The sequence below is a fragment of the Tupaia chinensis genome, unplaced genomic scaffold, assembly GCF_000334495.1.
Source record: "Tupaia chinensis unplaced genomic scaffold, TupChi_1.0 Scaffold000274_1, whole genome shotgun sequence".
Lineage (NCBI taxonomy): Eukaryota > Metazoa > Chordata > Mammalia > Scandentia > Tupaiidae > Tupaia > Tupaia belangeri.
The window spans coordinates 3,214,831-3,227,547 of NW_006159756.1; the positions used below are offsets into that span (position 1 = coordinate 3,214,831).

Below are 12,717 nucleotides of genomic sequence, written 5' to 3' on the forward strand. Positions count from 1 at the left end.
AAATGAAGGGCGGCAGAACGCACAGATACTTTAGACATTTCAAGTTGCCTCCCCCGCCCCCACAAAGGGATTTATTATCTGTTTCAAGCAGAGACTGAGGTGAAGGGGAAGCAGATAGATTCTATTCCAGGTGAGTTCTGTGTTTAGTAGGCATTGGCAAAAATTATAAACTCTCCCCTTCTGATTTCTCTTTAAATGTGAGGACACAGCATGTGGTGTAGAGCAGAGACCCCCAGCCTTGTCTCTTGGCTGGTTGTCATTCTCCAGGCTGGCTACTAGAGGGCAGTGTGATCTGTCTTTTCTGGTAAGGAAAGCAGGGTCCTGGGTCTGTATAAACTTTTCAAAATAGTAAGCTTTAGAATCTCAAGGATGTAGGTGACTGTATTCAATTGCATATTCTTCCTCTTCCTATCTTTACCTTAGTTCCAGAAGCATACTCCTCTACAATATGGTAAATATATATATATATATATATTTTTTTTTTTTTTTTTTCAGGGTGCATGCGCTCGCCAGAAAAACAGAGACAGAGACAGAAAGTGAGAAACCACCTCTGGGGTGAGGGGGGAGGGGGATGGCCAGGGCATAATCCCTTCTCCTCCATTCTCCTCCATTCTCCTCTTGGGATCTTGAGCACGCATGCACACGTGCCCGGCATGAGTGTAAGCCACCGGGTCCAGGACTCGAACCACGGTCAACTACATGGGAATCCAGCGACATAGCCATTATGCCAACTGCTGGTCCTGGTAAAGATTTTTACGAAAGAAACCTAGTACTTAGGTTTTTATCTGAAACTGCCTTATTTAAACTTTGGGACCCTTTCTCTATGTGGAGGTTTTTGTTTTCACTTTATCAACTTCAGATCCTCTTGCTCACCTTCCTTCCCTTCGCCTTCTCTCTTACTCCAAGTCGAGGCTTAAGAAGCAGTGAGCAATGTTGAATCCCACTGAGTCAGACACTTTCAAAGGGTGAACTTGGTGGTATGGGAACAGTATCTCAAAACATGCAAAACGAGGAAGAAGAACCACTGAGCAGACACTCTGGCTCAAGCAGGATTTAATGAACTATTGGTAGTGACTGAAGATGCCTTGATGCTTGGCCACTGGCTTGTTGAGTCATCGGTTTGCGGGATGACTTCCTTTTCACTCCTGCCTCCTGGACCACACCACCCTTCCAGGATGCAGAGTGCTTCCTTACGTTACAGTGTGGACTCACCCTAATTAATGAGTGCCAGAGAAAGCCGGCTTAGGGTTAGGGTGTGGCTGGGCGGGCCCAGTGAGGGAGCTGAAGCCAGGCTGTGAAGTAGCTATCTGGAGACCTCCGTCCTCAGTTTGAGTTTAGGACATGTGTGCATGGAACCGTGTGCTTCCACGTAGGCTGTCCAAGCGATCTCTTTCTCCTGACCTGCTCTCCGGGCACACGTGCTGCTGCAGCTGACTTTCAGGCACCTGGACTGGCCTGGAAAAATATCAGAGAGATGATAGGGCTGGGCTGGAGCTGGGGCCCATCTCCCCGCTGACACTGGTTTTCTTTGCCACTTGCAGTCTGTGTCACTGCCTCTGGGCGTGGCCCTATCTCTCCCCTGTACCTGAGTGATTTCTTGGGCTTGGTAGCGAAGCTGCTTGCCTCAGACTTGATGCTATTGATCTGGGGCTGACACAGCTTCACCCTCTCGGTAAACAGGGGCATGTAGGTGGTCCTGGTGGTCGTCTGATCTCCAGGTAGAGCCTGGGAGCCCATCCACTGGGAGGAGACAGAGGTAGTCAGCCGAAAAAATGCTAACTCTCTCCTGTGTATCACTTTCAGCACCCTCTTCAGCTAAGGAGCTAGGAGGAGTGTGACTTTATTCTGTTGCAGGGAACAATGCAATCTCATGTTTAGTAAGCATGGCTCATTTTCTTTGTCTTGGCAGTTGAGGAAACACTTGTGTGGAGAGGGTTAACTTGCTCACAATTGCTCTGAGTTGGGAAGGAGCCCAAACTGAAACATCAGATTCCTCTTCCCTCCCCTAGACTTCTTCACCCTAGGAGCCAGGTGAGAGGCGAGGGGAGGGTTGAGGGGCCGTTTCCTGTCCACAGCAGTCCTTACCAGGCCCTTTCCGTAGCCTCTTTCGTGAGGTCCGAAGCGCACTTGGGACTGAGCTCCCCAGTCCTGGAAGAATTGCTGGCTGGTAGTTTCCGTTGGGAACTTGGCTTTCAAGACCCCAAGTGTGTCAACGGGGCACTTACCCTTGACTCTTTTTACCATGGACTTGAGAGAAGGTAGATAAGACATCTGGGAAGAGAGGAATGCATGTCTGGGAAGATAACAGTGAGAGTTTTAATTGTGGCCTTCATGAAGTACTCACTGAGCATCAAGCATACCTTAAGTGCATACTTACATTATGTCTGAGCCAGGGTAAGAACAGTTTGCGAGTGGTTGCCGATTAGGGAAACCCATATTTCTGCAGTGGCCAAGGAAAATGGGGTTGGAGATCCTGACAGGGTAGGCTTTTCCCCTTGCTTTCTGCCCCTACTTCTGAAGGAGCAGCTAGGACCCTCAACTGATTCCCTCTTGGCGGAGAGCCTGAGGGCCTTACCCTGCTCAGTGTGGCGTCATCATGCTGCTCCCACCCGGGATGGTCATCATCCCCTGCCTTGGCCAGCCCAGCAGGTGAGTGATGGGCTGCCAGTCAGGGGCAGTTTCCCTCTGTAAGTGCTGGATATGTTTGCTGCATGGGAAAAATAGGTCCACCCTGTGAGCCTGTCTAGGCACCAGACAGAGGGCACTATGCCACCAGCTTGCTTCTTTACCTTTCATCTGTGGGTTTGCCTAAACCATGTCATGTGTTTTCAGGTACAAATTAAAATCAAATTTAAATTTCTTCATTGCATCTCTGAAAATAAGACTAGCTTTTCTTATCTGGTTTTTTTTTTTTTTTTTCACACTACTTACTTATCATGCTATGGCTCAGCAGAGGGGATGAGACACCTGCAGCTGAAGGATAGGCCCATGGGGAGCGTTTCTGAAACACCCTATTAGGTAGCTAGAGACTGCAGCTTAAGAGAATGGGGTCTGGGTGCAGCTGAACACACTTGGGGAAGGTCTTGGGTTCGTGTCCTAGGGCCTCCCTGGGCACACCAAGTGCATGTGTACCTGTGATCCAGGCCGCCTGAGACTGGGGGTGGATCATGGTGTGGAGACCACATTGGTGGGGGGGGGCATCTCTCTCTGCATGTTTCTCTCATGTTTAATAATAAACATTTTTTAAAAATGGAGATATAATTGTATCTTGGGAAACAGGAGCTTGGACATGTTTGCTGATGGGAAGACCTGTCTTTTTCACTATGTTTGTGTCTCTGGTCACTTCGGGGTGAAGATTATCCTTTCATTCACCATTGGAATGGGCCTGTGGTTGTGAGTCACATATTGTCGGCTTTGATTTGAACTGGGCCTGCTACCTGGCCGCAGGAGTCAGACGATGTGCAGGGCTACTCTGAGCCCTTTCACCAGCAGCCTTTAGTAAGGGGAGAAGCCTTGACAAGGACAAGCAAGTAGAATGCCCAATCCTCCACACTTCCGTGGGCACTGGGTAAGCCTGGCTATTCCGCCTCCTGGCTTGCAAATGGGGTGCACGTCTCTCATGGATGTATGGGGAGGGGGCTGACCCCCCAGTTGTGATGAGCAGATGCCATTTTTTCTTTCTTAAATCTTAGAGGTGGGAGATTAAGTAAAACTGAGCTAGAAGGAAAACTAAGATTCCAAAATAATTAGTTCTGTACGCTTGCTTTCTACAGTTATGTCTGTGACATGGACAGATGTTTGAGTTCTGAAGTTATTACTTCTGTTTTGGGAATTAGAGCCCTCCTCTGGGCTACCTCCCACAAAAAACCCTGATTACTCTGTGTCAAATTTGCCAGATGTCTGGTTACTCACTGGATCGCCTGGCTGCTCTTGTCTGGGTCCGGTGGGAGGACTTGTCTCCACCCGGGGCCTTGGAAGACATTGTGAGACTGACTGTTGTACTCCACGTGGCCTGGACGCAATATTGATGCCACTTTTCTGCCAGGAGTATGAACAGGGAATATCGGCTGACGAAGAAGAGGTCTCTGGAAGGAAATCTGACGAGTCGTGGTCATGTCATGGTCACCTACGGAGCAAGATGTACAGAGGAAAGTCATGGGATCAGAGATGGGGACTCTGGACCCCTGCCTTGGCTCCCGCCCAGCTCCTGCTCAACTCCATTAAGCCTTGTCTTGTTTCTGCCCCTCCCCTGCCCTTTTTCTTATAAAATGGGGAGAGTAGGCCCCCAAATAGGCCTCTGTTGCCTCTTCTACCACTCTGACCTTCTGGGTTGTCTCCCCCAAACCAGCACGGAGGGTCTTTGATGTGGAATCTCAGAGTGGCTTGCAGTCCCTTTTGGATTATCTGCTTTGAAAGCTGGACTGCAGGGCTGCCAGCTGGGAGCAGGGAGGAAGGGAAGGCCAAGATGGGGAAGTGGATGTGGTGTTCTCCCAGAGAGACCCTGGCTGACCTTGTAGCCAAATAATGCCCGAAGAGCTCTTAAAGACAGAAGGTTGGGATCCTCGCTTCTTCCTGTATCCTTCTGGGTTGGTGGTTCCCACTATTGGGATCTGTCTGAGGGACGGGAGTGCCCCTGGGCGGGGAGATGGAAAGTGGGTTTGGAAAAGAGAGTTCAGAGCTCGCCTTGTGCAGCTCTGTCCCCATTACCTGCACCACACAGCCTGTCTCACCTGAATGGGAGGACTTCTCCCTGCAGTAAGCCACAGGCTCTATCTTCCACGGCTTGAAACTTTCTCCGTGGGTGGTACCCAAGGGGAACCAGCGAGGCTTGAAGTACTGGCGGAAGGAGCCTGGAGGCGCCACCTGGAGTGGAGCTGTGGGAAGGGGCTCCAAGCGATATTTAATATTTCCTGGGGCTATTTCCTCTGGGGAGTCCGACTTCTGCAAGGCTGCGTTCTGCAACTGCTCCCCCTAGTGGAAAGGTCACTTTGTTCAGAGGGGGTCCTTCTGACCTTCCCCTCATTATTGAGGCTGAGTAGGGGAAGGTGGGGGGTGTGTCTTCTAGAGTGAGAGTCCATCAGAAACTGGGCAGATGTCCCCTTCTAGCACCTGAGACACAACTTCCTAATTAAAAAAATCAGGGTAATAGATCCCTTTCTGGGTCATTGAGAAGATCTGAAATAAACTATCTAGCATAGTGTTTGGAGAGTGTTTGCTGCATCTTTGGTTCACGTGCCAGGCCCTGTTGACCCCACTTCCATCTCACTCCTGGCCTCACCTGAACTCCAGGCTTGCTGCTCTCAGGAGCCAGCATCTCCTGCTGGGTGGGGTTGAGGGTTGTGTTCTCTGAAGAGTGAGGCAGGCGGGGTCTTCCGGCCCCAGGAGAGCCTGTGCCTGAACTATATGACTTTAAATTCTTTCAGAATTAGGAAGGTAGGAAAGATAAACCTCATCCCAGTGAGTCTTCCCGACCCCCTCCTGGCAGCCCTCGTTACCTGTGGCCCAGCTGAAGGGGAGAGGTAGGTGCTGTTGGCGTCCACCAGGACCCAGTTTGTATTTATTTGAGGTTGGGTCAGTAACTGGTGGGGGGATGGGGAGGGTGCTGGGTCTCTGCACTGAAGGACATATCCTTTTTTAATTGCCAGAGGGTGAGTGTACAAGTGAATGAGATAGAGACAGAGAGACAGAGAGACAGAGAGGGAGAAGCTGAAGGGGAGAGGTAGGTGCTGTTGGCGTCCACCAGGACCCAGTTTGTATTTATTTGAGGTTGGGTCAGTAACTGGTGGGGGGATGGGGAGGGTGCTGGGTCTCTGCACTGAAGGACATATCCTTTTTTAATTGCCAGAGGGTGAGTGTACAAGTGAATGAGATAGAGACAGAGAGACAGAGAGACAGAGAGGGAGAAAGTACCGCCCTCCCCCAAATGGGGCATGATCACACTGCAACCTCTTCTCCACTTCTTCATCCTGTCAGGATTTGGGACACACACCCTTACGTGCCTGGCATGATTTTCAAGCCAGTAGTGCTGAGATTTGAACCGTGGTCAACCATATGGACTCTACACCGTTCTGTGGGGCTGGTTCCATATGACATCTTGAAAGCCTTATGTTATTTATAAGGAGGCAGGGTTTTGCTATGTTGCCAAGGCTGGCCTTGAACTCATGATCTTCCTGCCTCAGTCTCCAGAGTAGCTGGGATTACAGGCATATGCCACCTGAGCCAGCTGCAGAAGCAGTCATTCTAAGTGAACATTGCTAATTGGTTGGTTCTTTCCGGTTGCTTACAATGAAGCTGCTCAGTGGTGGTCTCCTGGTCAGACTGGTGGAACTCCGGAGAGGAGGGCACGCCACCCTCAGGCTTGGCGCAGTTGCCCTGGTGTCTATGTCTCCTAAGGGGCAGGAGAGAGAAGTCTCTAGAAGCACAGGATGGGTAGAGCTGAGTCAGGGGTTTTGTTCCCTTGCTGCTCCAAAGCTGGAAGGCCATACCCACAGGACCTTGAAGAGGGCGGGAGGGTGGCTTTCATCACCGGCTATGCTTTGGACCAAGTAGAACCCCAGATTCAGAGTTCGTGAGTCCAGGTGGGAGATTCAGAGAGGATGGGCAGTTGTTTGCTAGTGAAGAAAGTCACATTTTCAACTGGCTGGTGTAATGTGGCGGGATAGAGTAGGGTGAGTGGGTGGGTGTCCTGCGGTGGGTCTGGGGAGGGAGAAAGCTGGCCACCAAGGGCCATTTTACTGTGGTTGCAGTGGGGGCAGGGCTGCAGTGGTAGTGAAGAGCAGACCAGGAGAACTCTGTGGGGAGGGCTCACCTGGGGTCTGAGCAGGACCCCAGACAAGAACCTCCTGAATCCTCTGCCTGTCTACCCTGCATCTGAGGGAGGGAAGCAGAGATGAGGAGCTTTGGGGTGAGGGGGGCCAGTGAGAAGGGGATACTGGGTGGTGGGATGACCAGAGCACACTCGGCTCACAGTCACCAGTCACCAAGTGCACAGAGATGGCAGAGGGGCACTCTGGCCCACTGGCCTTTTGGGTCCCATGGGCAGAAGCATTTCCACTCAGCCTTCTGTTCCCAAGCTCCCACGTGGGCATCTGGGCTTTGGCAAATGGGTGTTGGTTCTGAGGCGTGGTGTCTGAGGTTGCCGTGGGCCTTCTCTGAATGAGAAAGCTGCTGCGCTGGCTGGGGGGAGAGGAGGCGCAAGAGGCTGTGTCCCCAGCCACAGACTGCTGGGATCGCAGCTAGGACATGAGCTGGTTGTGGAAGTGCTTGGACCTCCATGTTGCTGGGCCTTGTCTCCGCCACAAACTGCAGGTCTTACTCTGGATCTCCATTGTGAGTGAGTGAGTGTGCGTGTGTGTGTGCATGTGCGTGTGTGTGTGCATGTATGTGTACTCATGCTCTGGCCCTTCAGATGTCTGTTCTTTCCTGCCCTCACCCACCACACACACATTCACACACGCGCACACACACGTACCAGGTGTTGTCCTGAGACCGAGGGTTGAGCTGCATCTTGTCAGCTGTGTAGATATGCCAGTAGCTGGCTCCCTTTCAGGACCTGGAATCACAAAATAGGAATCTGAGTCGGAACATGCCTTAAGGGACTTCTAGTCACTCCACGTTCCCCACGAAGTGTTTTCCATCAGCTTACGAGCTCAACTGCTGTGCCCACCTCCGGTCCCATGGAAAGTCAGTGTGAACGATACTCACCTAGAATCAGAGTGGAGGGTGTCAGCGGGAGCTGACCCTCGCACTCACTCGAGCGCTGGGATCCCTGACAAACCACGTTGCTGTGAAATGCCATTCTCTTCTGTGTTCCCACACCTTCCACTCTGTCCTTCTGAGGCACGGTCGTAGGCATCCCATTCCTGAGCAATTCTAACTATTCTCATTGTCTTTCTCTGTGGCCTAACAGTGTGCCTGAATTCTTCAACTTGGGGCTTACTGAAACAGACAGCCCTTCTATGTGACGAAGTTTCAGATGTGTTGGGATACATTTTCTTCCCAGACCCTACATACTTCCTTTCCTGGGACCACAGGGTCACTGTACTAGGAGGAGGGTTTTGTATTGAAACGTATACAGGAGAGGAAGTAGGCACTTTTTTACATAATAAGGTAGCAGGAAATTAACTTACATGCAGAAGATTTAATCGCATTTACAGATACATCTTACAGAGGGCCTCTTCCTTCTCCTCCACCCCAATCTAACAGCAGCACCAAACATGGCAGCCGGTGCTAGAGGCAGACGAGAAAGAGGACGAAGGACCCTAGACAAGGATGGTGGTGGTCAGTGGAGAGGGCCTGGAGGGGTGCCTACAGCTAACTTTGGAGGGGGTTGTCAAGGTGGATCTCCAGAGTCATAAACAGAGGGGCCAGCAAGTAGCATAGCAGTTAAGGTGCTAGACTCCCACATGGCTGACTGTGGTTTGAGTCCTGGACCTGGCAGCTTGCTTTCTCACTTTGTTTTTTTCTCTCTCTTTTTTTGGAGAGGTTTTTTGCTATAGGGAACATGCTCTTGCCAGAAAGACAGAGAGAGACAGAGAGACAGAAAACAAGAAGTCAACCCCCAGGGGGGATGGCCATGCTGCAATCCCTTCTCCATTCTTCTCTCAGGATCTTGGGCATGCACGCACACACGCCTGGTGTGAGTTTAAGCCACCAGGTCCAGGACTCAAACCGTGGTCGACTACATGGGAGTCCAGCAACATAGCCATTACACTAACTGCTGACCCCCTCCCCCACCCGCTCCATTATTTATAATAAATAAAATAAAATAAATAACTCTTGAAGAGTCATAAACAGAGCTCAGGCCAGACTGAAGAGACCAGAGCAACTCGGTTTCTGAACCTGTGCCATCCTGTAGTCGTGGGCGATGTGGGTCAGTGAACCTGAAGCAGACTGTTTTTGGGATCTATTGTGTTCAAACGGCTGACAGTAAAACATTTCTTCCCTTCACTGGCTTTATGTTCAGAAAGTAGTGTTACAGGTGTGTTGACCTTAGAAGAAAGCTACTAGACCCTGGAGAAAGCACTCTTGGGGGCATGGCCCCACCACAATCCCTTCTCTGTTCTCCTCTCAGGATTTTGGGCATGCACGTACATGTGCCTGGCATGTTTTTTAAGCCACCAGGTCCATGACTTGAACTGTGTAGTTGCTCATGTGGGATCCAGTGCCTTAACCTCCATGCCACCTGCTGGGCTGGCCCTGACCTTTTTCTTTTCTTTTTTTCCAGTTCTTTCAATTTTCCTTTATGAGCAGGATGTCAAGTTCCACGCTGTCGTCTCTGAACTCACTCCAGTTAGAGCGAGGTTGGGCCATCATACTCAAGGGGCTGTGCTCGGAGTCCAGTTGGCCTGGACACTGCCTTGGTCAACCTAGTTAGGGTGAATCAGCCCTGCGGTTCTTGTACCACACCACGTTTTCCCGCCGTGCTAACTGCTGTCAAAGTCCTCATGTCTCCTTCACACAGGTTGTGAGAGAAGCAGAAGCCCCCTTCAGCCCTCGCTCCATCCCTTATTTGAGCAGTTGGTGTTTTGAACAGATGTAGTTGCCTCTTGCCTCTGGAAACCCCCCTTTGTTGTTCTTTTACACTTTCTCCACGTGAAAGGTGGTGGGGCCTTATCTTGGTTTTCCTTGGTACAAGAGAGGAGGCGGCTACAGTGGGGCTCATCTGGGCCTACTCCTTCTCTCGTGGCCCGGAGTAGGCTAGGCTGGTGTGGCGCACCCCAGCTCATGCTGGAGAGGATGAGTTTGGAAAGTCCTCCTATCTGAACTAAAGAAAAGGTATTGACCGAGTAGCCATCTGAGGTGATGCGAGACCCCCAGGTTATGTAGGCCAGAAGGGACCTGTCTCCTTAGGAGCTCGGAATCCAAACTCTTGTGCTGCCCTGGTACAGGGTCTACTCACCAATTCAGCCTTTCTCCGAGTTCCATGCACTTGAAAGACAACTTAGGGGGAGCAGCAGTTAGTGTAATGGCTGTGTCGCTGGGCTCCCACATAGTTGACTGTGGTTTGAGTCCCAGACCCAGTGGCTTAAGCTCATGCAGGGCGCGTGTGTGTGCGTGCCCAAGATCTCAAGAGGAGCATGGAGGAGAAGGGATTGCGGTGTGGCCATCCCCCCTGGGGGGTGATTTCTCGCTTTCTGTCTCTCTGTCTCTCTCTGTCTGTCTGGCGAGCACACGCACCCTATAGCGAAAACCTCTCCCCCCCCAAAAAAAAAAGAAGAAAAGAAAAGAAAGACAAGTTAGGGTACTCTTGTGTGTACCGAGGGTTCCTGTGATGAGGAACTCTCATTCACGTTCAAATCTTCCCTCCCAGCTCAAGGCCTCACACTCCAGAACTAAAGCTCATTGATTTGGCGCTCTCGTGGGCACTAATACAGGTGCTGTACAGACGTTGCTCTCATGACCACCCACCCATAGGGATGCTAATGTTTCCATTTTGTGGATGGGGACATGAATGCTGAAGACTCCGGCCTACCAACGCCTATGCTCTTTCTCTAAAATGAATGAATGAGTCTGGAGGTGGTTACTCAGAGAGAATGAGCCCCTGTGCCTTCAGGGCCCCCACGTGGCTCCTAGTGCAGGTATCTGATTGGCTGGGCTGCTTGCTTGTCACATGTGTAGTATCAGACGAGCCCCGAATCAACCCATGTAACTCTCCTGGCAGGAGGGTAGAGGCTCTCCCACAGCCCTAGGAGGCAACCAGCCCAGGAGGCCGCCCAGCCCCAGTGGGGTGTGCTGAAGCAGCTGCTTGGGGTTGCCATCTGCTGGACGCATGCAGTGTTAGCACTCTGCTCCCGTGTGCTTCCTCCCATCCTGTGGCCCCTGCTCTTCTCTGAAAGCAATGTCTGCTTTCCCTCTTTCCCCCGTAGGACTGCCAGGATGCCCATGCCCTAGCTCAGAACAGGGGACTCGGAATCTCCTGCTGGAGCTGGCTGAAAGGGAGTAACTTTCCCTCTGGTGGGAGCTGGAGAGAGGGCCGTTGGTCTCCAGCTCAGGGTTTCTCTGCCTGAGCCCCAAGCTCTCTGGGACTTGAACTTGGCTGTGGTCAGAGACCGTTTGCCTTATCGTCCACACTGGGATACATCTGAGAGTTGAGTATATGTGTGCACGCGTGCATGTGCTTGCTGTTAATGATTCAGCTGAGACGAAAGGTGGGAACCAGGATTGTCTGTGGCCAGCAGGAGCTCATGGAAGTGTGACTGGAGGCCCTGGCCTTCCCTTCAGCCCTAGGCCACGTGTGGAAGACCAGGGTGGCCAGCAGAGGCTGCTGCACTCATGGAAGCGTGACTGGAGGCCCTAGCCTTCCCTTCAGCCCTAGGCCATGTGTGGAAGGCCAGGGTGGCCAGCAGAGGCTGCTGCAGCACTGGCTATGTGCCTCACCTTCTAAAAGCTCCCTCGGCCGGCTGGGGCTGTGGGTGGAAGAGGGCCGTAGTAAGCTTGGTCGCAGTGTGGGGCTGGCTTGCCCTGAGTCATCCTAGACCACGTGACTGGAGGCCCTAGCCTTCCCTTCAGCCCTAGGCCATGTGTGGAAGGCCAGGGTGGCCAGCAGAGGCTGCTGCAGCACTGGCTATGTGCCTCACCTTCTAAAAGCTCCCTCGGCCGGCTGGGGCTGTGGGTGGAAGAGGGCCGTAGTAAGCTTGGTCGCAGTGTGGGGCTGGCTTGCCCTGAGTCATCCTAGACCAGAGAGGGAATGCTTGGCTCATCTGGGCCTTGTTTGTGGCAGGAGATGCAGGCTGTGTGCTTCGCCTAGTTGGGGTGGGAGACTCAACTCGAAACCTTGGACCCCATTTCTCAAAACCCCCTTGTAATTCCTGGATGGGGCTGTGCATCTCTGGAATTCTGACAGTTTTCACTCCTGCCCTTTGGGCAAAGTTTAGGCAGGTGGGTTCTTAGTTCTCCAGCTCCTGAGGCCAGGGCCTTCCTGATGGATTAGCACTTGGATGCAATGGCAGGAGAGCTCAGGGGTCAGCCAGGGACGGTCTGAGCCAGAGAAGACCCAAGGTGCCTGGCTCCTCTTCTGCCTCGCCTTTCCTACTGGCTTGTAGGTGGGGATTTCAAACTGGCTTTGGAGTCCTCTGAAGAAGGGCTTCTGGAAACTTCGAGTGCTCCCTCCTCCCACACAGCTCTAACTCTGGCAGTATGACCCCATTCCCTTCTTCTTCACCAAGGGGACCTTCCCACCCTTGACCCCTATTTGGCTGAACTGGGAGACCTTGCTTCTTGGGAAAGAAGAGGTCTGTGTGCTGGGATGCGGTCCTTCTCCACTGTGGCTAGGGAGAAGTTGAGCTGGAGTGTGGTCCCCTGAGCTGTGATGGCCTGACCCGTGGGCGCTTGCCTGGCACCAGGTCCTGTCCCCACCCTCTCCCCCTGCTCACTTGACTGGAGAGGCCAGTGTCCGACTTTGCAGACCACGTGCTACGATCATACCATGGTTAGGGGAGGTGTTCTAGGCGGGCTGCTGGGAGAGTTGCTCTGCCTAAGCAGAGAATTCTGGAGCAGCAATGGGTATCCTGGTAGCCAGGGGCATTGCCATGGCAACCGTGCGAGGCAACACAGCAACAGCAGTGGGAGGCTGAGATGGAGCAAGCCTGCATCCAGGCTGGAGCTGGATTCCTGGAGGAGTCAGAGGAGGGACTCGAGGGTTGGAACGAGATCCGCAGACCCACAGCTGCCCTGTGATATAGAGCAGGGTGTCCCACTGGCTGCCCCTTGTCAGTG

General features: G+C 52.3%; 1 protein-coding gene across 1 annotated transcript; it reads right to left on the minus strand.

The window, feature by feature from the left end:
• Positions 1-1,042: 1,042 nt before the first annotated feature.
• Positions 1,043-12,485, minus strand: LOC102503223 (uncharacterized). The gene is made up of 12 exons (XM_027772442.1): positions 12,375-12,485; positions 11,580-11,608; positions 7,472-7,552; positions 6,284-6,388; positions 5,585-5,590; positions 5,279-5,387; positions 4,731-4,971; positions 4,511-4,633; positions 3,913-4,126; positions 2,086-2,293; positions 1,586-1,740; positions 1,043-1,455 (listed from the first exon to the last, which is right to left on the minus strand). The coding sequence occupies exons 3-12, from the start codon at positions 7,504-7,506 to the stop codon at positions 1,335-1,337; spliced, it is 1,317 nt and encodes a 438-aa protein (XP_027628243.1). The 5' UTR covers positions 7,507-7,552; positions 11,580-11,608; positions 12,375-12,485; the 3' UTR covers positions 1,043-1,334.
• Between the last annotated feature and the right edge of the window lie 232 nt (positions 12,486-12,717).